At 47.0% G+C, this 22,649-nt stretch overlaps 1 protein-coding gene across 2 annotated transcripts in view; it reads left to right on the forward strand.

Moving 5' to 3' along the window:
* The first annotated feature begins 218 nt into the window (after positions 1–218).
* Positions 219–22,649, forward strand: part of PSAT1 (phosphoserine aminotransferase 1) — a 33,491-nt gene continuing 11,060 nt past the window's right edge. For both annotated transcript variants that reach the window (XM_025359073.1, XM_025359075.1), the window contains exons 1-7: positions 219–616; positions 3,968–4,028; positions 5,311–5,380; positions 8,090–8,295; positions 9,677–9,849; positions 11,760–11,929; positions 21,149–21,277. In XM_025359073.1, the coding sequence (XP_025214858.1) occupies positions 557–616; positions 3,968–4,028; positions 5,311–5,380; positions 8,090–8,295; positions 9,677–9,849; positions 11,760–11,929; positions 21,149–21,277 (869 nt within the window). In that variant the 5' untranslated portion in view covers positions 219–556. The remainder of the gene's footprint in view (positions 617–3,967; positions 4,029–5,310; positions 5,381–8,089; positions 8,296–9,676; positions 9,850–11,759; positions 11,930–21,148; positions 21,278–22,649) is intronic.

Here is a 22,649-nt window from a genome sequence, read left to right on the forward strand (position 1 = left end):
AAGTTCGGTAACTTAGTGACTTCTGGTTCTGGAACAAATACATCACAGCCCAAACTGGGGGCTGGTGGTGGAGAGGTGGGTGGATGGGGGCGACAAATCTGCTCGGCCAAGAGAGAGGAGCTGGAGTCCTTTGGGGTTGGAGGACTGAACCCTTGAGGCCTGATTGAGGGCTCAAGGGGCGACGGCAGGTTGGCAGGGGCAGCCTCTTCCCGCCGCCCACAATCCTCGGGCGGGCGCGCAGCCGAGCCGGCTCTGCTGGCTGGCGCAATCTCGCGCGCTCCTTGCATTGATCAAAAATGGGGGTTGAAACAGTAAACGCGAGGAGGAGCAACTGTCGGACTCGGTTCAGAAGCACGACCAATGGGGATGCGAGCTCCTTCGCGCGAACCAATCAGCGCAGGGCCTGCGACAGCGCGGGCCAATGGGGCGCCGACTCGGCTCTGGAACAGGGCAGGGGTGCGGAGCCGGCTGCAGACTCTCACCGCGGCGGTCGTGAACGCTAGCCGTTCACGCATTCAGTCCTCCTTGGCTGACTCGCCGCCCTAGCCGCCGCACCATGGACGCCCCGAGGCAGGTGGTCAACTTTGGGCCTGGTCCCGCCAAGCTGCCGCACTCAGTAAGTCCCCGCGAGCGGGCGCCGGGAGTGAGGTTCAGGCGGGAGCACGCGCGCGGGTGGGTTTGCATCCCTGCGTGTGGCACTCGGATTCTCGCTCCCCGCCTTGAGTCCCCTAGGCGCTTTGCATCAGCATGCACGGCGGGATCAGCAGCTCTGGCAGGCGGGCTTCGGCAAGAATGCAGTTGGTGAGGAAGCTCGGCGAGGCGTGCCGGTGCAGCTGCCCCTGGCCCTGACTGCTGATGCGAGGCAGTGCCCGACTCAGCTGGCCGGGGCCTGCTGCCCCGCTGGTGCCGCGCACCTGCAGACTCCCGGGCTGTGCCATCTCCTGGGCAGGGCAGAGCCGGGGGCTGGGGCGGGGCGGAAGAGAAAAAGCTCTGATCTCTGCGTTCGCCTCGCGCAGCTGTGCGGCGAGCCCGGGCAGTGTGATGCCCGAGCGGATGCATGAATGGACATAGTGTGAATGAGTGATGAATGGGAATGAACCGATGACAGGTTTTGCGTATTGCAGTGGATCACCTTAGCTGAAAGGGATTGCAAACTTAAAGGTCCGCGTGTGGGTGCCCCCCTACCCCCTACACCAGTGTTTGCTTTAGCCAGCGCTTAGGAGCACTGCTTTTCAGAAATGTAAATTTGAAAACCTTCAGTCCAACTTTCCCCTCCTTGTCCCCCATAGAACCTACCCTTTCCTAAAGCCTTTCTCCCCACCCCTCTCCTTTTTTTAACCTGCTTGTCCCCTAAAGGCGTTCGAGTGTTCGAACTCTGGTGGGCTTTGGGCTGCTTAACCCAATTATCTGTTCATTTGGTTCTGGAGTAAACCGAATGATTGAATTCTCCCCCGGGCCACAATCAGATCTTGCTAGTGGAACTCACTCTCTGCCTTCCCAGGCCCCAGCTTGGCTCCTCCCCTCCCCCGCCAAACCCACCGTCCCCAGCCCCACCCGCAGTGAAGAAGGCAAAGTCTCTGATGTGCCTTGAGCTCATTGTCAGGCGGCTGCCGCTGCTGCTAGATTTTTATTTTGCTAACCAGGGTAGAGCTGATAATATGTTGGAGCAGCATGGGGCATAGCCAAGTATTTTACAATTATCAATTGTTGAGCAGAGTAGAAATCTCCCCGGGACAGAGCCTCCTCTGTGCTGTGGTAAGAAGAGAGAATCCAATTTTAAAGGGGAAAGGACGTCTTGCTTTTCTAGGGGCAGCGCTCACAGTAGCTGAGAGGACAGGGCTTATTTTTTCTCAGTGATTACAGTTCATTTTAGGCGAGATTCCCTGCTCCAGCTGTAGAAATGTTTCCTGTAGCCTCCTCCTTCAACCCTCCCCCCCATGCTTTGGCGTGTTCCCAGTATTTGTTCCGTAGGTAATTCGTTATTAATTTATTGCTATAATTGTAATGGCAATTGTCATCAGTAATACAATTATTTATTATTAATTTTTCTGGGAGGATTTTTGTCCTTGGATTGCGTGTAACCTGGGAGGTAAGGAGGGCCAAGGGCGGGCAGATGTTGCTTTTTATGTGTTTCCTTGATTTAGTTGAATTGTAAAGATTAGAGAAGCTTTCAAACTTTTTTTGAAACTACAAACTTTTTTTGTAAACTACAGTGAAAAACGTGTTTTACAAAATGACAAAGTATACACATTGAATTGTAACAAAAGTAAATGCCTTATGAAATGATGAGTAGCCTAATTACCTGTGACATACACTATTTTGTATTCTATCCTGCTCTAGTCCCTTCTGTTTCATTAAAAAAGTTAGTCGTGAGCTGGGTGTGGTGGCGCACGCCTGTAATCCAAGCAACTCAGGAGGCTAAGGTGGGAGGATCTCTTGAGCCCAGGAGTTTGAGGCTGTAGTGAACTGATTGTCCCACTGCATTCCAGGCTGGGTGACAGAGCAAAACCCTGTCTCTTAACAACAGCAAAAGAAAAATTGATTGTGATCCACAAGAGAAATGCATTCTTCAACTGGAAAAAAAAAAAAAAAAACCGATTGGATTAGGAAGGTGTAATTTTTGAGGGAGTCTTTAAAACTCTTTGTAATTATTTTGGTTATAAACTTTTATAGAACTGTTTTCAACGAATGCTGTCTATAAGAAAGATACAGCCTCAGAGCAAGTTCAAAGATTATTCACAGATGAATGTTTCTCTTTACTAAAAGAAAAGATTCACTCTAGTTTATTTGATCAGCTAGTGTTAACAAGCATCCAGCATCTCAGAAAACAATAACACATTCTTAGACCCAGTCGTCAAGGCAGTCTTTTTTTAAATCTAACTCTTTTTTTTTTTTTTTTTTTGGAGACAGAGTCTCGCTGTGTCATGAGGCTGGAGTGCAGTGGCGTGATCTCAGCTCACTGAAACCTCCACCTCCCAGGTTCCAGCGATTCTTCTGCCTCAGTAGTAGCTGAGATTACATGCGCCCACCACCATGCCCAGCTAATTTTTGTATTTTTAGTAGAGACGGGGTTTCACCATGTTGGCCAGGATGGTCTCAATCTCTTGACCTCGTGATCTGCCCGCCTTGGCCTCCCAAAGGGCTAGGATTACAGGTGTGAGCCACCGCGCCCGGCCTTGTCTAATTCTTTATTGTTAAAATAATGTTTTTTGAGTCAAGTTGCAATCCAGTTTAAGTTATAGCTGTGTTTTAATGATGCCCTCTTTAGCAAGCATCTTAAAAAAAAGTGCCTCCTATTTGTAGACCTTCTCTGTCTGGTTGCTTTTGCACTTATTTTATGTTCATTTTTAAAGCTTTTCTTTTTCTCTTTATTTTTTATTATGGGATTCCTCACATACACAAAGATAAAAGTAGTGTAATGAACCTCCAAGGACTCATCTCTGAGACTCAATGACTATAAACATTGTGCCAGTCTTGTTGCAGCACCCTGGGACAAATCTTATTCACAGCAGGCTCTTCCTTCTTCCTGCCCACCCCACGCTTCCCAGTCTAGCACCTTAGACCAAAAGACATCGGAAAATTGAGTTACCTGTATAATCTGGACATAATTGTTTTTATTGTTGTCCCTTTAACCCAGAACTTTATGCATTCTGTACTTTAGCTTTAGGAGAGTGGTGAATGAGATTTGCGAAGGGGACATTTTCTAGGGGATTGGTAAATTCAGGACTTTGGAAAAAGTGTATCAACATCAGTCACATTGCCTAATTTCATGCTTACCTTGTGTGTAAGTTGCATCATCGCTGGCTTTGTGGACATGGGGAGGAAGGGGACTGGCTGTGGGTGGGGATGGATGCCTGGGGACCTCCCTGTAGACCCTTCCTCGTCCCCTCCTCAGGTTTGTATGTGTGGAGGGAAAGCGGTGTAGAGCATATTGAAATAACCTTATTTTCCTTTTTTTTTTTTCTAGGTGTTGTTAGAGATGCAAAAGGAGTTATTAGACTACAAAGGAGTTGGCATTAGTGTTCTTGGTAAGATTTACTTTTGAATTATGTGAATGTCCAGGTTTCAAAGGAAATTTTTTTTTTTTTAAGAGGCATAGTCCTCCTCTGTCACCCAGGCTGGAGTACAATGGCGTGATCATAGTTCACTGCAGCCTTCAACTCCTGGGCTCAAGTGACCCTCCTGCCTCAGCCTCCTGAGTAGCTAGGACTATAGGTACATGTCACCATACCAGGCTAATTTTAAAAAAATGTTTAAAATATTTTTTAAAGATCCCATGAGATGGGATCTCACTTTGTGGCCCAGGCTGATCTCAAACTCATGGCCTCAAGCAATTCTCCCACATTGGCCTCCCAAAGTTTTGAAATTACAGGCTTGAGCCACTGAGCCCTGGCCCAAAGGGAACTAATTTAAATGCATCAAATATAGAATTACAGGGCCTATAGAGTCTTCCTATAGGCCTTTACAGATACATTTTTAAAGTTTAATAGCTTGGGTTGCATGTTTGATAGAAATCATTTTGAAAATAGCATAAATGCTGGTGAGAGGCTCTGACATCTCAGTTTACCCTGTCATAATTGGTTTTTGCTAAATCATAGGATCTAGGATCAGAAGATACTGTATATTTGCATAATATTGCCTCCAAACATTTATAATATTGCTTTACATTTAATTTACAGTTTTTATTGTACTTAAATACAACCTCATTAAAGTTTAAAAGTACACAAGCCTTTTATGAGGACCTCAAACATTGATAATCTTATTAAGTTTCCCCTATATTTTTGGGGAAGAGGACCTCTGCATTCTAAAACTTATTTTCTTTTATTTTTGGTAGTTCTGAAGACCGCATGGTATTAAAAGACCATAGGGTTAACTGTATTGCTTATTTCTGTTGAATTTTGTTCCTGTTGGTTTGGGACATATACTTAGATTTCTGTGAAGTGAGATCACAGCGTGGAATTTTGTGCTCTAGACCTAAAGGGCAACTGTTGGACATGGATTCCTGTTTGTGAGAAAGAGATTGTAAGAAGAATCACAGAGAGCATCATGGAGTGATGAATTAACAAATAGCTTGCTCAATGAATGTACCATTTGAAAAATCCTTCTGCCATGACGATGAAGCTAAATGTTTACAATTTGAAAATCAGTGTGGATGGTCCCCTAAACTAAGTGAGCCTTGGCCCACAATTTGAATGCAGAATAACTGAAATTTCCCTGTATTGTTGTTTACTTGCAAATATCATAGGTATTTCTGTTCACTTGGTTTTGAACTGGCATTTTTGTTGTTGTTGTTTATCTTTCCTTTCACAGAAATGAGTCACAGGTCATCAGATTTTGCCAAGATTATTAACAATACAGAGACTCTTGTGCGGGAATTGCTGTAAGTTTAAAAAAGACCAAATTCTGTTACTTTTGTTAGATACTTCCTAAACCCAGATGTCTTCCATTATCTTCTACACTCTATTGTTTGTTCAGAATATTTCATAATTTAAAAGAATCCTTTTAAGATTCTCTCCAACTCACTATTAGTACATAATGCTTTTTACTTGTTCCCCATTCTGTGTTTATATGTTTTTGTTTTTATTTTATGTGATATTTCCAAAGATTTGAAGTCACTGTATCTAAGGAAGAATTTTCAGCACTGTGGCAGTTAAACTGGCATGAAAGAGATAAAAATGACGAAGAAATGGTCATCTTTGTCAGCATAATTGACTATAAACTAGTTCAGTTGTTCTCAAAGTTTGAGTTTCATACCATCTGTCAGAGTCACCTGGTTAGGGTGGAGTATTAAAAAATTCAAGTGGGGCCAGGCACAGTGGCTCACGCCTGTAATCCCAGCACTTTGGGAGGCTGAGGCGGGTGGATCACGAGGTCAGGAGACCAAGACCATCCTGGCTACCACGGTGAAACCCCATCTACTAAAAAAAAAAAAAAAATTAGCTAGGCCTGGTGGCACACACGTGTAATCCCAGCTATTCAGGAGGCTGAGGCAGAAGAATTGCTTGAACCAGGGAGGCGGAGGTTGCAGTGAGCTGAGACCGCGTCACTGCCCTCCAGCTTGGGTGACAAAACGAGACTCCATCTCAAAAAAATAAATAAATAAATAAATAAATAAATCAAGTGGTGGGCACCACTTAGTCCTGCCGAATCAGAATCTCTGGAGAGACTTTATTTTTAACTTTTATTTTTAACTTTAATTTTAATTGTAAGAGTTCTGAACTCTAGGAACTGCTGCTTAGACGAAATCTTCTGGGTTAGCTGCACTGCCTTTCCTATCCAGAGGACACCTTATTCTTAAATAGATTGCTATTTAAAGGAGAGATTTTTATATTATATAAACATGTTCACATAAATCCACAAATATAGCAAGTTTGAAAGCATACCATTTTTTTTTCCTGTTCACAAAAATAATGAAAGTTTAGGAAAAACATTGTAGCTCACAACTCAACTGGAATTAACTTTAACCCCAACTAATCAGGGATAATCACTAATATGTTAGGACCCATTCTTGCATTATTACATTAACAAAATTTGAATTATGCTGATTATTTCAAGTTTTTCAAATTGCTTGATAAAGTGATTCAGATGGGGCAGGCTGAGTGGGATTTCTGTGAGGAGGAGCAGACGCTGATTGCAGTGTGAATGTTCAGAGCTGGTAGCCATCTGCTTGGCCTCTCCCATCCGTTGGCCTGCTGGGTATCATGTCACATTCATAGGACAATCCTGTCCTTCATGGAGTGGGTATTTGGAACATTAGCCTAAAGAGAGATGGCATTTGACCACATGGCTCTGAACTTCCTCTGACTGGGGTCCCAGTTCAATTTAAGGGCCTATCTTTTCTTCTCCTAACCTGGTTCCTACCTTGTATACCTGTACCTAGACCTCGGCCTGGTTTCCTTCCATCTAATTCTTGGCCTTGTTAACCGCCCTGCATCTGAATAATGTGAACCTGGATCTCTGTCTTGGGTTATCAGTCTTCCCAGCTGCTGAGAACCTCGTGGCTAGACTCTCCTAAGACCTGCTGGTTGCTTGCTATCCTACTAAGCACTGAATGTAGGTCATGCATCTTTCAGGACAAGATATTTACGCACCTACCACCCCATTCCCCAAGACCCTGCCACATTGCCTTGCCCTTTATTAATTTACCTCTATATCTTTGCTGGAGCTCTGTTCCCTGACCATCTGGCTTCTGTACACCTATTCCCAGGCTCTGACCTTACTCAAAGGCTTGGGTCCAGTTTCCATGGCCTTGTCCTTTTGGAGCTGGGCTTATTTCTACTGCCTGTAGCCATTCTCATCGTTATCTTAATTTTTCATCCTGGAGTCAAAGAATTTTGCTTTTTATTTTGATGTATAATAGATATATGATTTCATGGCCAGGCCTAAAACATTATCAAAACCTCCTGCCCAACATCTACCTAGTTCATAGCACGGTGCATAGCACAGGATTATTGGTTGTAAGTTATAGGACCCCCAACTCACTGGCTTACGTAAAAAAGAAATGTATTATCTCACCTAACAGATAAATGCAGGAGGATTTAGGTGCTTCTAAATGATTGCAGGAAGTTGATTTTCCCACATCTTCTGGCTCTGCTTTCTTATGTGTTCTCTTCACTGCGTGGCCACCACTGGTTGCAGGATCAGCTCCTACAAGTTTCTTCTTTCCCTCAATAGAAACAGCTTTCCATACCAAGAAGTTTGAGTAAAGGTCTCAGTCCCAAATTCCATTGGCCAGCCTGGGGCAGGTGCTCATCCCCTTGAGCCAGGGTTGACCACGGTTGAACCATGTGGACTGAGAGTGGCAGAGGGGTAATTTCCTAAAGGAACATCAGGCTGTTGTCACTAGGAAGAGGAGGAAGACCTGCAGGTCCAACAGTCACCCTAGGCTTTCAACACAGTCTCCAGTAAATAGTTGTTCAAGGATTGCATAAATAAATGAGTGAATTAGGGAAGACAAAGTAGTATTGGAACATTACCGTATTTCTGGTACTAAATCCACCCAAGGTAAAGCACTTGGTAGAGCATCACTTGTTCTTAATCTTTGACCACATGAGTTTATGTATTTACTGTTACCTGTGCTTCTGCCCAGAGCCGTTCCAGACAACTATAAGGTGATTTTTTTGCAAGGAGGTGGGTGTGGCCAGTTTGGTGCTGTCCCCTTAAACCTGATTGGCTTGAAAGCAGGAAGATGTGCGGACTATGTGGTGACAGGAGCTTGGTCAGCTAAGGCCGCAGAAGAAGCCAAGAAGTTTGGGACTATAAATATTGTTCACCCTAAACTTGGGAGTTATACAAGTAAGTTCCGGGATCTGAGCTGGGTGGTGAAATGCTGACTGGTGGGTTACCCCAACCCAGGGCAATCTGTAGTTTTCAGTTCTTTTCTGCCCTTGTCGGTTGTTAGTTCATTCCCATTTAGATTGGGTGGCTGTACTAGCTAAAACTAGAGCCTATGCATACTCTTATTTTATTTTATTTTCTAGACAGAGTTTTGCTCTGTCACCCAGGCTAGAGTGCAGTGGCATAATCTCAGCTCACTGCAACCTCCTCCTCCCAGGTTCAGGCAATTCTCCTGCCTCAGCCTCCCGAGTACCTGGGATTACAGGTGCCCGCCACCACGCCTGGCTAATTTTTGTATTTTTAGTATAGACGGAGTTTAACCATGTTGGCCAGGCTGCTCTTGAACTCCTGACCTCAGGTGATCCGCCTGCCTCAGCCTCCCAAAGTGCTGGGATTACAGGCGTGAGCCACTGCGCCTGGCCTATGCATACTCTTATTGCAGAAGCCAGTGAGTAGTTAGTAGTAGCTTTTCAGCTAATTAGCTGAAAAAGTCCAGGGGCTGGTTTGGCTTTAGATGTGGCCTGATCAGGGGCCCCAACAATGTCTCCAGGACCTGGTGGCTCCACAGGCAGAAAAAGCTGTCCCTTTCTTGAAAGGTGGCTGCAGCTGCTCCTGACCTTATATTCTCCCAAGTTTCAATGCCTTTGTGGAGCATTGCCAGTAACAGTCTCATGTCTCCTGTGCCCCATTCTGAATCAGTCCCTGTGGCCGTGCCTGAGTTGCATTCTACCTCTGGGCTGTGGGTTTCACTGGCTCCCCTGGAACTACATGGGCTGAGAGCGGGTGAGGGCTGGGGTCCCATTAAGAAGCTACTAGTCCATCAATGGATATAGGGTAGATGGATACTGGGTGACAAGTAAAAACTCAGATTTTTGAAAAAATTTACTTTATTTTATTTTGCCTTTTGAAAAAATTTACTTTTATTTTGCTGAGACACGGTCTTTGTATGTTGCCCAGGCTGGAGTATAGTGGCTCTTCACAGGCATGGTCATAGCACACTGTAGTCTGCAGCTCCTGGGTTCAAGTGATCCTCCTGCCTTAGCCTTCTAAGTAGCCAGGACTATAGGCATATACTACCATGCCCACCCTCCCATGCCATTTTTGAAGATGATTTGTTCCCAGTAAAAGTCAAAAGGTTGGATCGCTCATCCACTCAGGATGTTGGTAACGATGGTAACAAAAGATGAGGCTGGGAGGGTGCTTTCACTTGTGCAGTGCTTTGAAGTCAGTTGATCTCTCCCTGCTAGGGGAGGCCTGTCAGTCTCCCGGTTGACTCCCATCTGTGTAAGAAAAGAGGAGAGTGAAAAGTGCAAAGTCTCAAACTTGTCTTCTATGATAGAAATTCCAGATCCAAGCACCTGGAACCTCAACCCGGATGCCTCCTATGTGTATTATTGCGCAAATGAGACAGTGCATGGTGTGGAGTTTGACTTTATACCCGATGTCAAGGGAGCAGTACTGGTTTGTGACATGTCCTCAAACTTCCTGTCCAAGCCAGTGGATGTTTCCAAGGTAGAGTATAAAAGGCAGGGTCGGGAGAACCCACTGACTCGGTTTCTGCAGGGACATTTTAATATACACAAGAGCGGGAAGAACCATGGGTGTTTGGGGCCTGCAGAACCCCTGAGCCAGGGCAGCTGCCAGTGAGCAGGCTGCCAGGTATGAATCCCCAGCTGTTGCAGTGCCTGAGTCCTGCTGTTCCCAGCCTCGTGATGATGATTGCCTCACAGGATCCCACTTGAGTCCTTGGGGAACTACCTGCTTTTGAGAGTGGTTCTTAGAAACTTGTTTGGTCAACAGACGGGGAGTGACTTGTCTTCAAGAGCAGATGCAGATTATCCCAAGCCCAGGGGACCTGTGTGAGAGAGCTTCCCCTTGCCTGGTACCCACCTCCAGAAGCGTCAACAGGATACCGTTTTCTTTCTGAGTGGCTCACCAAGGCAGGGCAGTGGGACCCGTGTTCTAGGTACATGCCCCAGGGGGCGATGCGGGTAAAGAATCTAAGAACAACCGTTGAACTGACTGAGTGGTATTCTGCCTTTTTACTTGGGAAAATATATACTTATAATAAATTTTACCATTTAATATAAAATGTACCATCTTAACCATTTTGAAGTGTACGGTTCAGTGGCAGTAAGAGCATTCACATTGTTGTGCAGACATCACCACCATCCGTCTCCAGAACTTTCACATCTTACCAAATGAAAGTCTGTACGTTAAACACTAACTCCTTCTCTCCCTGCCCTCCAGCCCCTGGCAGCCTCCATTCTAGTTTCTGTCTCTGTGAATTTGACTACTCTAGGTACCTCCTAGAAGTGAATCATGTACTATTTGTCCTTTCGTGTCTGGCTTATTGCACTTAGCAGAATGTCTTCAAGGTTCATCCATGTTGTAGTGTGTGTCAGAACTTCCTTTCTTTTTTAAGGCTGAACAATAATTGTTTAGATATACTGTATTTGGTTTATGGTCTGCTTTTCATTATCGCCAGGCACTGGCAATTTTAAATAACTATAAATTACTTTCCCCCACCCCCAACTTCCTGCCGACGCTCGGTTTTCCTAAGGGTTTCATGGAGAGAGTCATGGGAGTGGGTTTTGTATCTTGCACAACAGAATTACCTAAAGTACCTTTAAACATCTGTTTTCTATAATTTCTTCTCCCTCAGGCAGCTTGTCCCATCCCTTCTCTTTGTCATAGCAGTCTCTTGTCCCTTTCTCAGCACCTTCTGACTGTCCTTTTATACAGATGTAAATAGATTAAAAAATCTGTTTTGGCCAGGCGCAGTGGCTCACGCCTGTAATCCCAACACTTTGGGAGACCAAGGAGGGTGGATCACGAGATCAGGAGTTCAAGACCACCCTGACCAACATGGTGAAACCCCGTCTCTACTAAAAATACAAAAATTCGCTGGGCATGGTGGCGCACGCTGTAATCCCAGCTACTTGGCAGGCTGAGGCAGGAGAATCGCTTGAACCAGGGAGGTGGAGGTTGCAGTGAGCCGAGATCGTGCCACTGCACTCCAGCCTGGGTGCCAGAGCAAGACTCTGTCTCAAAAAAAAAAAAAAAGTCTGTTTCTTCTCTTAGTTACTAGGGAGAGTTAGAGGCCCCACTTTAAAGACTGATTTGGGGGTAGAAAGGAGGTATGCAGAGCAAATGTGAGTATGTGCCAGGACCTTGCAGTGGTGGGCTTGGGTTAGCCCCACCCAGGGGAGGACCACACCGACAGATCATCCTCAGGCTTTGGAACTCTGAGTGTGGGTTTGCTATCCAGATGGAGATTGCTTTAGAGCATCAACTCCTCCCTACACAGGATACAGTCATTTCCTTAAAGAAATTGTGCTTTGGGAAGAGTTGGGAGGTTTGCATACATGTATGAAAAATGGCCAAATCCTTCTTAAACAGCATGTCTTTCTCTTTTTAAGTTTGGTGTGATTTTTGCTGGTGCCCAGAAGAATGTTGGCTCTGCTGGGGTCACCGTGGTGATTGTCCGTGATGACCTGCTGGGGTTTGCCCTCCGAGAGTGCCCTTCTGTCCTGGAATACAAGGTGCAGGCTGGAAACAGCTCCTTGTACAACACGCCTCCATGTTTCAGGTAACTCTGGGAGTCAGTCTTGTGGACCCGGGGAGGGTCTCACTATTTTTCATCAAAGCAGAGGTTGTATTTTAAAGTAAAGCATGTAAGTCTGGGCGGGGTGGCTCACGCCTGTAATCCTAGCAATTTGGGAGGCCGAGACGGGTGGACCACTTGAGGTCAGGAGCTAGAGACCAGCCTGACCAACATGGTGAAACCCTGTTTCTACCAAAAATACAAAATTATCCAGGCATGGTAGCACACACCTATAATCCCAGCTACTCAGGAGGCTGAGGCAGGAGAATCGCTTGAGCTGGGGAGGCAGAGGTTGCGGTGAGCCGAAATGGCACCATTGCACTCCAGCCTGGGTGACAGAGGGAGACTCCATCTCTAAATAAATAAGTAAAATAAAGTAAAGCATGTTTCCAGCAGCCGGTGACCAAATGCCCCAGATATCTTATCAGATTCTCTGCCCAGCTCACCTCTCCCTCTGTACCCTCTCTTTACTATTTGATCAGCTTTTCCTCTTGCTCTTTTTTGGGGATGTTGGTTTTTGTTTGGTCTTGGTAATCCAGGACCTGGTGGTTCACCATTAACCCAAAAGCTCTCTATACATGAGGTGCTGTGGCCTGCATCTCAAACAGCCAGTGCAGCTTTGGAGAAGAACTTTCAAAGGCTGTGCCTCCCCTGCTTTCATTTCTTTCTCTGCTGGGCCTGCGGGAAGCTGGCTGCCTAACAGAGAACATACTGGCTTAAATACCTTTCAGGGATTTTTGTTTTTGTTTTTTTTTGAGATGGAGTCTCGCTCTGTCGCCAGGCTTGAGTGCAGTGGCATGATCTCGGCTCACTGCAACCTCTGCCTCCCAGGTTCAAGCAATTCTTCTGCCTCAGCCTCCCGAGTAGCTGGGATTACAGGTGCGTGCCACCATGCCCAGCTAATTTTTGTACTTTTAGTAGAGACAGGGTTTCACCATGTTGGCCAGGCTGCTCTTGAACTCCTGACTTCAGGTGATCCGCTGGCTTCAACCTCCTAAAGCATTGGGATTATGGACATGCGCCACCGCGCCCAGCCAACATCTTTCTGTTTTTCAGCCTAATCTGGAGGGGTCCTCTTAGCCTGGCTCTCATTTGCTGAGTGGGGGCTGCGTTGCGGCACTTCAGGGAGAGCAAGGTTGCCCTGCCTCAGGATCCTGTAACTCCCAAACTTGGGTATTTTGAGAAAATCTTCATGACTCTTAAGATTTACAGTTGCCTAAGAGAGTCTAGTATTTACTAGCTGTGTGACCTTAGGCAAGTCACTTAACATGTCTGTGTAGTAGGTTCCAGAAGTAATAATAGTACCCCTTTCATTGGGTTGCTGTGAAGATTAAATGAGTTGGGATATACATATATTTTATTTATATATATACACACACATTTATTTATATGCATGTGTGTGTGTATATATATACATATATATATATGGCCAACTGGGACACAAGAACTGGGCGGGCTGAGTGGTGAGGGTGCAGTTGGGAACCTCAAGTGCTGGCTTCCTGGAGAAGGGGCCGAGGTGCCAGGCTGCACATGGCAGGTGGAGGGAGAGGAGGCTGTCCTCACCTGTTTGGAGATGGGGCCAGGGCCTGCCTTGCAGCTAGAGGAGGCTTTCAGAGGAGCCCAAGACCATCACCCGTTTCAGAAGTGAGAAGGTGGGAGGGGGCAGGGAAGGAGTGCTGTCCCTGAACTGTCCCACAGCCTGTAGGCCAGCAAGTTGTGATCAGGGTACAGCTTGGGGCAGGGCAGACAGTCACCCCGTGGTACCTTCTCCAAGGGTTACCTCGAAGAGCATTTTTAAAAAAAGGAATGAACATGACTGGGCGCAATGGCTCACACCTGTAATCCCAGCACTTTGGGAAGCCAAGGCAGGTGGGTCACGAGGTCAGGAGATCCAGACCATTCTGGCTAACGCAGTGAAACCCCATCTCCACTAAAAGATACAAAAAGTTAGCCAGCTGTGGTGGTGGGCGCCTGTAGTCCCAGCTACTCGGGAGGCTGAGACAGGAGAATTGCTTGAACCCAGGAGGCGGAGGTTGCAGCAAGCCGAGATCGCACCACTGCACTCCAGCCTGGGCAACAGAGTGAGATTCCGTCTCAAAAAAAAGAGAAAGGAATGAGCACATTAGCACATGCTGTTTGTTAATATTAGGGGGAAAAACCATTAGTGGGAACAGTGGGAAAGCAGGCCAGTCTTTCTAATGGGAGATGAAGATGGCTGGAGTCAGACCTGGAGACACAGAAAGTTGTCCTGGAAGAGAGTTTCTCATAGGGTGACTCCCCTACCGCCCCCTGTGCTTGACCAGTGGTTGGGCTCCTCTGGCCCACTGTGGGTGGGGATGAGGGGGAGGGCAGGAACTCCCCTTCCAGAGCTTTCCTGCCGGAGGAAGGACAGAGGCAGAAACAAGGGCAGAAAAGGGGCCAAGTTTCTCCCCTAGACAGATCAGAACAGTGTTCATTGAGACCATCTCAGGGCCAGTCAGGATTGTTAATAATATGATGAGAATTTGTAAATAGAGAAGATAAAAGATACTTAAGTAATGGATTCTGACTCCAAGATACTCCCTGGAAGTTGCTTTGCTTTCTTTTTACCCCATAAGAAAAAAAAAAATGTTCTGTCTAATTCTGTATGTTTGAAGATTAACCATAAATCCATGACTTTAAATGGAGTTCATTTGCAGTACTTAAAAATGCAAGGTTAGGCCGGGCACGATGGCTCATGCCTGTAATCCCAGCACTTTGGGAGGCTGAGGTGGGTGGATCATGAGGTCAGGAGTTCGAGACCAGCTGGACCAACATGGTGAAACCCTGTCTCTACCAAAAATACAAAAATTAGCTGGGCATGGTGACACGCACCTGTAGTCCCAGCTACTCAGGAGGCTGAGGCTGGAGAATCCCTTGAACCCGGGAGGCAGAGGTTGCAGTGAGCCGAGATCATGCCACTGCCCTCCAGCCTGGGTGACAGAGCGAGACTCCATCTCAAAACAACAACAACAAAAACAAACAAACAAACAAAAAACATGCAAGTTAGAAAATCCTAGCTCACCCAATGAGAACAAGCTACAAATGGAGACATCAAGATGTGTGCAAAATGCCCTCCTCAGTCCATGATGTGAGGCTGATGGGGTACCTGGAACCCTTCAGAACTTTGTATCACATACTAGAGTTCTTGAAACGGCCTTACTTTTGAAAAGAAGCCATGTTTTTTTTTTCCCCCCTGAGTCTAATGACCATAGGCCCTGGGAACTTTGATTCAATTGTGCTGGATAAAACTGCCTTCAAATCGTTGCTCTGTAGCCCTGAGCGATGAACTGGAGTGGAATAAAGGACATGCTGCTGTTCTCTTTAACCCTTCAGTAGAACACACTAACCCCAATTAGTAGATAGAAGAAAAGGTCCCTAAACTTCCCTTCTGACCACACAAAATACTTTTTACTTACCGTGACTAACTGAATACACAAGCGTACATTTGTTTTAGCTGCAATATGAGGTGAAGTAACTAATAAAAATACAAAACAAATAGACCATTAATTTTAGGCCACCTCTTAAAAGAATGGGAACAGGCCGGGCACGGTGGGTCACATCTGTAATCCCAGCACTTTGGGAAGCCGAGGCAGGTGGATCACCTGAGATCGGGAGTTCAAGACCACCCTGACTAACATGGACAAACCCCGTCTCTACTAAAAATACAAAAAATAGCCAGGCGTGGTGGCACATGCCTGTAATCCAAGCTACTCAGGAGGCTGAGGCAGGAGAATCGCTTGAATCCAGGAGGCAGAAGTCACGGTGAGCTGAGATTGTGCCATCGCACTCCAGCCTGGGCAACAAGAGCAAAACTCCATCTCAAAAATAATAATAATAAATAAATAAAAGAATGGGAGCATGCAAATTAAGTCTGTGAGCCTGTTTGGAGGACTTCACTGGTCCCAGACTACCTTCTCCCAGTGGGATGGAGACGCCTGGAATCCTGGAATCCACAGTGGGGTGTGTAGTGGAGCCAGCTTTGGGAGCTTTCCTCTGGCAAAAGTGCTCAACTCAGTGGTTACATTCACCGATTCCTGAGAAAACTGTGCCATAACATCAACTTCAGAAGCTCATCTGCAGAGCTGGAGTCTTAGAATAGCCAGGGAGAGTTTTCCGGGGGACTTTCTGGTGTCCTTTTCTAAGTCCTGGTGCACAGGGACTATTTCGTATTGCTTAAAAAAATTTATAACAGTAACAACATACTCTTAGGCTGGGTGCAGTGGCTCATGCCTGTAATCCCAGCACTTTAGGAGGCTGAGGTGGGCAGATTACCTGAGGTCAGGAGTTTGAGACCAGCCTGGCCAACATGGTGAAACCCTGTCTCTACTAAAAATACAAAAATTAGCCAGGGGTGGTGGTGTGCACCTGTAGTCCTAGCTATTCTGGAGGCTGAGGCAGGAGAATCGCTTGAACCTGGTAGGCGGAGGTTGCGTGAGCCGAGATCGTGTCACTGCACTCCGGCCTGGGTGACAACAAAACTCCGCCTCAAAAAACAAACAAACAAACAAACAGTAACATACTCTCAGCAAAGAATTGCAAGTGGGCGGAGTCACCAGGGTAGCCACTATTCACTGCTTGCTTTGCATCCTAACACACCCTTAACTGGGCATATGCAAATATGCAGTCATATATTTAATCATGCAAATGGAACTTGAACTTTACCATACAAATTGTTCTGAATTCTATTTTTCCACTCCACAATAGACATTGGCATTCTGCTATGTCAGCGGAAATGCCTATTTTTATTTTTTACTTTAAAATTTTATTTTTGTTAGAGACAGGGCCTTGCTCTGGTGCCCAGGCTGGAGTGCAGCAGTGTGATCATAGCTCTCAGTAACCGCAAACTCCTGGGCTCAAGTGATCCTCCCACCTCAGCCTCCTGAGTAGCTAGGACTACAGGCAAGTGCCACCATGCCTGGCTACATTAAAAAAAAAAAACAACCTAGGGTGACGGGGTCTCAATATGTTGTCCAGGCTGGTCTCAAACTCCTGGCCTCAAGCTATTCTCCCACACTGACCTCCCAAAGTGTTGGGATTGGCCCTTTTTTTGTTTTAAAATATATATGGTGTCCTGTAGAATGGACATACCTCGATTTATTTAATCATTTAATAGGCAGAGTTAGGAACCCTATCCTGTGTGTTTACAGGTGGCATTTTAGAAATGAAGGCACAAATCTGTTAAAAGTGTCACACTGGTAGTGTGAAGAATTGAGACCATGCTGTAAGCTGCATAAGCATTTTATTTTATTTTATTTTATTTATTTATTTTTTGAGACGGAGTCTTGCTCTGTCGCCCAGGCTGGAGTGCAGTGGCCGGATCTCAGCTCACTGCAAGCTCCGCCTCCCGGGTTTATGCCATTCTCCTGCCTCAGCCTCCCAAGTAGCTGGGACTACAGGCACCCACCACCTCGCCCGGCTAGTTTTTTAATTTTTTTTTTAGTAGAGAGGGGGTTTCACCATGTTAGCCAGGATGGTCTCGATCTCCTGACCTCGTGATCCGCCCGTCTCAGCCTCCCAAAGTGCTGGGATTACAGGCTTGAGCCACCGCGCCCGGCCTGCATAAGCATTTTAGAGCCCTTGTGTTTTCTTTTTTTTGAGAGGGAGTCTAGTTCTGTGGCCCAGGCTGGAGTGCAGTGGCGCGATCTCGGCTCACTGCAAGCTCCACCTCCCGGGTTCACGCCATTCTCCTGGCTCAGCCTCCCGAGTAGCTGGGACTACAGGCGCCCACCACCGCGCCCAGCTAATTTTTTGTATTTTTAGTAGAGACGGGGTTTCACTGTGATCTCGATATCCTGACCTCGTGATCCGCCCGCCTCGGCCTCCCAAAGTGCTGGGATTACAGGCGTGAGCCACCGCGCCCGGCTCAAGATTTTAGATTGTAAGGGAGTTGAACATGGGTTAATAAAGAACTGGAAGCCACAAGGGTCTTGTGTTAAGTAGAGTCACAGGGGCTAGACATCAGTGCTGTGCAGAGGACTGGGTGGGAGAGGAGGGCAGGACCTCCTACCCCAGGGATGTCTTCAGTCTTCAGGACAGCCTGCTTGCTTCTGATTTGTCTGCCTCTTGTTGAGGCTTCATAGAGTCAGGTTACGGGTACTGGCTCCAGGCAGCCCCTGAAAGTGGGTGAGCTTTCTGCTAGACTCGCCTGCTCAGATTCATTAAGAAAGCCAGAGAGCATAGGGGGGCGAGTGTGAGCGCAGCAGCCAGCTAGGGGTTCAGGCGTCGGTACTGAGGTCTGGCTAGGACGGTGAACCTGACATGGGCCCTTGCTGCACTTTGGATTTAGAGAAACCAAATCCACAGTGCAGCAAGGGCCCAGGTCAGCCCTGAAACCCTGGGATAACACAGAGCTGCAGGCAAAAGCGAAGCTTGGTCACCTGGAAGTATTGTTGGTGACCTGGCACAGGGTGACGCTGCTTGGATTCAGTCACATGGCAGGGTGTGTTTCTGTGCTTCTGTGTGGAGGTAGGTTCTGTGTGGAGGTTGGTTCTGTGTAGAGGTAGGGGGTGAGCAGGCTGCAGGTGTGGGAGAGGAGCAGTTGGAAGTGAAGTGGGAATTGTAGAGCATCTGCTGAATAGAGAGGGCTGGGCAGCCTCGTGTCGGGAATGCACACCCACATGCGTGTGTGCTGTGTGCTGGACTTGGCCACTGTGACTGGTGTGTGGTGATAGCCCTGCAGTCCCACTTGCAGGGGAGCTAGTGACTGGGGCCCTGCAGCCCCTGGCAAAGCAGAGGGTCTGGATACTTGTGGGAAGAGCTTGCACTCTTGGAGTCAGACAGGCTGGAGTTGGAGTCCTGGCTTTAAGCTGCTCGCCAGATGACTTGAGGCAAGTTAAGCTCTCTGAGCCTCAGTTTCCTCATCTGGAAAATGGGATGATGGTATCTCTAACCCGAGGATTATTGTGATCCATGAAAATAGGCTGAGGCCACAGTAGACTTCAGGAAGCCCTCATTCCCATCTCTTATTTTCTCTCTTCTTTCTCTTTTGTCCCTCTGACTTCTTGGACGTTAGCCAGAGAGCTAGCGCTGAGGCTGTGGATTTCTCAGGGACTGTTTTCTCTTCCTCTCTGCCTTCCCTTTCTGCCAGCAGCCACCCTTGCTCTTTCTTCCCAGGGCTGTGGGGAGGCAGGCTGGGGAGGCTTCAGGAGAGGTTGTTGGATGTTTGTGGATGCTGTCTGCTCCCTGCCTGAGGCCCCTCTGGGCAGCCCGGTGTTGGCTTTTGCCAACATGAGCTGGCATGAGCCACCGCACCCAGGCCTTGGGTCCCACTTGAGACAGTGAATGAGCCAGTTGGTATAGGGGGCTTCCGTGTGACAAGCTGCTGGCTGTTAGAGCATTTTCCAGACCCCGTCATCTCCCCTCCTGTTAATAAAGGAGGAAGCAGCTGGGTATCCCCACCCCAGATCTTAGCTGAGCATTGACTCCCAATACATTTTTGCACAATTCCCATAGAGGACCTTTGATTCATACCTCTGGAGAGGGCATGGTTGGCCGCTGACCTCCAGACTCTCTGCTCAAGGGAGATGGTGTCTTCCCTGGGCAACCTCTGCTCCTGTGCCCTCGGCTTTTACTGAGTACACGTGGAGCCTTTAGCACCTTCTCAAGGAGAGGGGCTTTCAGACTGGGGAAAACCACGCACCGCTCCTCAGTGTTTCATATTTTCAGCTTAAGTTTGAAGGGACTACTGACTACCATTTGTGTGGCCCACCTGCCACGTGCCAGGCCCTGTGCTAAGCGCCAGTCTGGCAGGAAAAATTTGAAACACTTGGTTCAGAAAGGGACGGTCCTGAGCTGCGGGAAGGGCTGAGGTGCAGCTGGACTTCCTGGAATCAGGGACACGAATCCTCCTCCATCTGCTCTCCACTTCTGATCCTGGTTTCTCTCAGCGGGAATGTTGGCTTCATTTTCAGATGGGTCTTCTTCAGATGTTTCCTAGAAACATGATTCCCTAGGGCTCTCATATCCTGTCTCACAGTTGCACTAATATTCTGCCCCTTTTTCTGCTCTCCTCACTCTTTCTCCCCACTCCCAATTGAGAAAATCTCAAGGAAGGCCCTGATTGGCCCATTTAGGTCCCATGCCCAACTCTGAGACCAGGGAGTCAGGGGCCTTGCTGGACCTGCATACTGGCTGGAGGGTGGAGTTGGGAAGAGCAGGGTGGATAAAATGCCACGTGTCCCCCACAGGTAGGTGAATCTCCTGGTTCCACATGGGAAAGCTGAGGTGACTAATCCTGGGTAGTCTGTTAGTGAGTGGCTGCCCTGCGACGGGAGTCAGGACTGGGACGGGGAACCCATCCTTTTAACCACTCTGCCACAGTGCTCTCTGCTGGCTGGAAGGCACTGTGCTAAGGCTGTGGGTAGAAAAGATGAACAGTGTGGGCTTCCAGCCTTCCAAGACCACAGAGGCCAAACCACAGGCACACAGAAACTTAAAATAAAGGAGCAAGTGGAAAAAAACGATGCAGGAAATATGGGCAAGGTGCTCTGGGAGTTCAGGAAGTGAAGAGCTTGCTCTGGGTCGGGGCAGGATTGGGGTCTGCTGATGCCTTCTGGTGGAGATAATGAAGTGTGTTCTGGTGTCAAGAAGAGTTTACATTAGGGCTTGAGCTGGACAAGGAGGGATTGATACGACGTTTAGTGAAAAATCTCATTAAACCTTTTTCTGAATGGCCCTCAGGGGTCTAGAATTGGATTGACTCTAGTCCTTGCTTGATGACATGCTGTTGTTCACACAAGCCCTGCTTTTGTCTTGTGTATTTTCTTTATTTTATTTTTGGAGACAGGGTCTCACTCTGTCACCCAGGCTAGAGTGCATTGGTGTGATCATAGCTCACTGCAACCTCAAACCCCTGGGCTCAAGCATTCCTCCCTGCTCTGCCTCCCAAGTAGCTGGGACTATAGGCACATGCTATCACGCCCAAATAATTTTTCATTTTTTACGGAGATGGGTCTTGCTATGTTGCCTAGGCTGGTTTCCAACTCCTGGCTTCAAGCGATCCTTCCGCCTCAGTCTTCCAAAGTGCTGGGATTATGGGTGTGAGCCACTGCACCTGACTGTCTTGTCTGTTTCAAATAATGCCTTTAAGTCTGTTTTAATGGAACTTAAACAGCAGTTTGCTTGAATATACTTCTACTTTTGCAAAGATGAGCTAAACAGATTTTTAAAAAATCTTCATTTTAGCATCTACGTCATGGGCTTGGTCCTGGAGTGGATTAAAAACAATGGAGGTGCCGCGGCCATGGAGAAGCTTAGCTCCATCAAATCTCAAATGATTTATGAGATTATTGATAATTCTCAAGGATTCTACGTGTAAGTCAATGGATTTTATCTGCTATTTTACCTCTTGTGAATTTAAAACCATATATATACTGTGTGCCTTTGAAAAGTGGACATATTCACCTTTCTCTGAGACATTAAAATGCTGGTGAGTGTGGGTGGTCCTGGGCTCCATGAATAAGGGAATGGGTGGTGAGTTCTTCCCTCCTGTGCCCCATCCCGGGGCTTTCAGGCTTTGGGACCTGTGTTCCAGTGGGTAGTGTGTTTCTCACACCAAAGACATCACCCTGGGGAAGAATCTCAGTTCACCCCCGGGGTAGGTCCTGTCTACTCCCTGCTTGCTTTGTGCATTTTCCGGGAAAAAACACATGTACTTTCTGGAATGTGTCAATTTAAGGACTCCTGTTAGAGATCTTTGGGATAAATACTCACTCCTGGCCTCCTCTTCTGCGTTATTTCCCTTTTTAAGAAAGTTCACTCCTTTCCTTATTATAAGACAGATGCTGTTATCCCAGAGTCTGTGAATGGAATTGGCTTTGGCATGGGGTTGACTCCAGTTTAAATATTTCCATGACCAAATGATTAATGAATATGTCTTACCCACTGGCCCTGCATCTGGGAATTTCGCAGAAAATGTGTGGGTCTTGTATTAGTGTCCTGGGGCTGGCGTAATAAAGTGCTACAGACTTAGTGGCTCAAAACATCAGAAGACTTATTCTCACTCTTCTGGGGCCAGAAGTTCAAAATCAAAGTGTCAGCAGAGTTTTGTTCCCTCCAGAGAGCCATGCCTTGCCTCCTTCAGCGTCTAGTGGCTCCAGGTGGTCCTTGATTTGTGGCTGTATCACTCCAGCCTCCACATCTGTCTTCACGTGGCCTTCTCCTTTCTGCCGTGTCTTCCCTTCTGTCTCTTAAAAAGAGAGGTCTTTGGATTTAGGGCCTATCCAGATAATCCTGGATCATCTCACGTCGAGATCCTTCACGTAATGACATCTGCAAAGGCCATTTTTTCCAAATAGGTCATATTCACAGATAGATTCTGGGGGTTCGGACATGGGCATACCTTTTCAGGGTCACCATTCAATCCACAGCATTGGGCCCTTCACCAAAATGCCAGATGGGAAGCACCTGGTGCAGTGCCTTGGATGCCGAGAAGTATAACAGGTGGTATCTCCATTTGCTTTTCCCTTTCCCTTAAGGGTGGGTACAGGTATACAAAGACCAGACTCTCCACTGTGTGCATGTATGTGCACCTACACATATACATAAATGCTTAAACCCACCAAACTGAGAACCCCCTTCTTAGTGGTCATTGCTCTTTGGGGTTCAGTCTATTGTAACAAAAACATCTGCTTGATGGTAAGTTGGAAATTTGTCCTCTCTCAGATAATTCGGTGGCCACGTGGGA

This window comes from Theropithecus gelada, chromosome 15 (genome assembly GCF_003255815.1).
Source record: "Theropithecus gelada isolate Dixy chromosome 15, Tgel_1.0, whole genome shotgun sequence".
In the NCBI taxonomy this organism is placed as follows: Eukaryota; Metazoa; Chordata; class Mammalia; order Primates; family Cercopithecidae; genus Theropithecus; species Theropithecus gelada.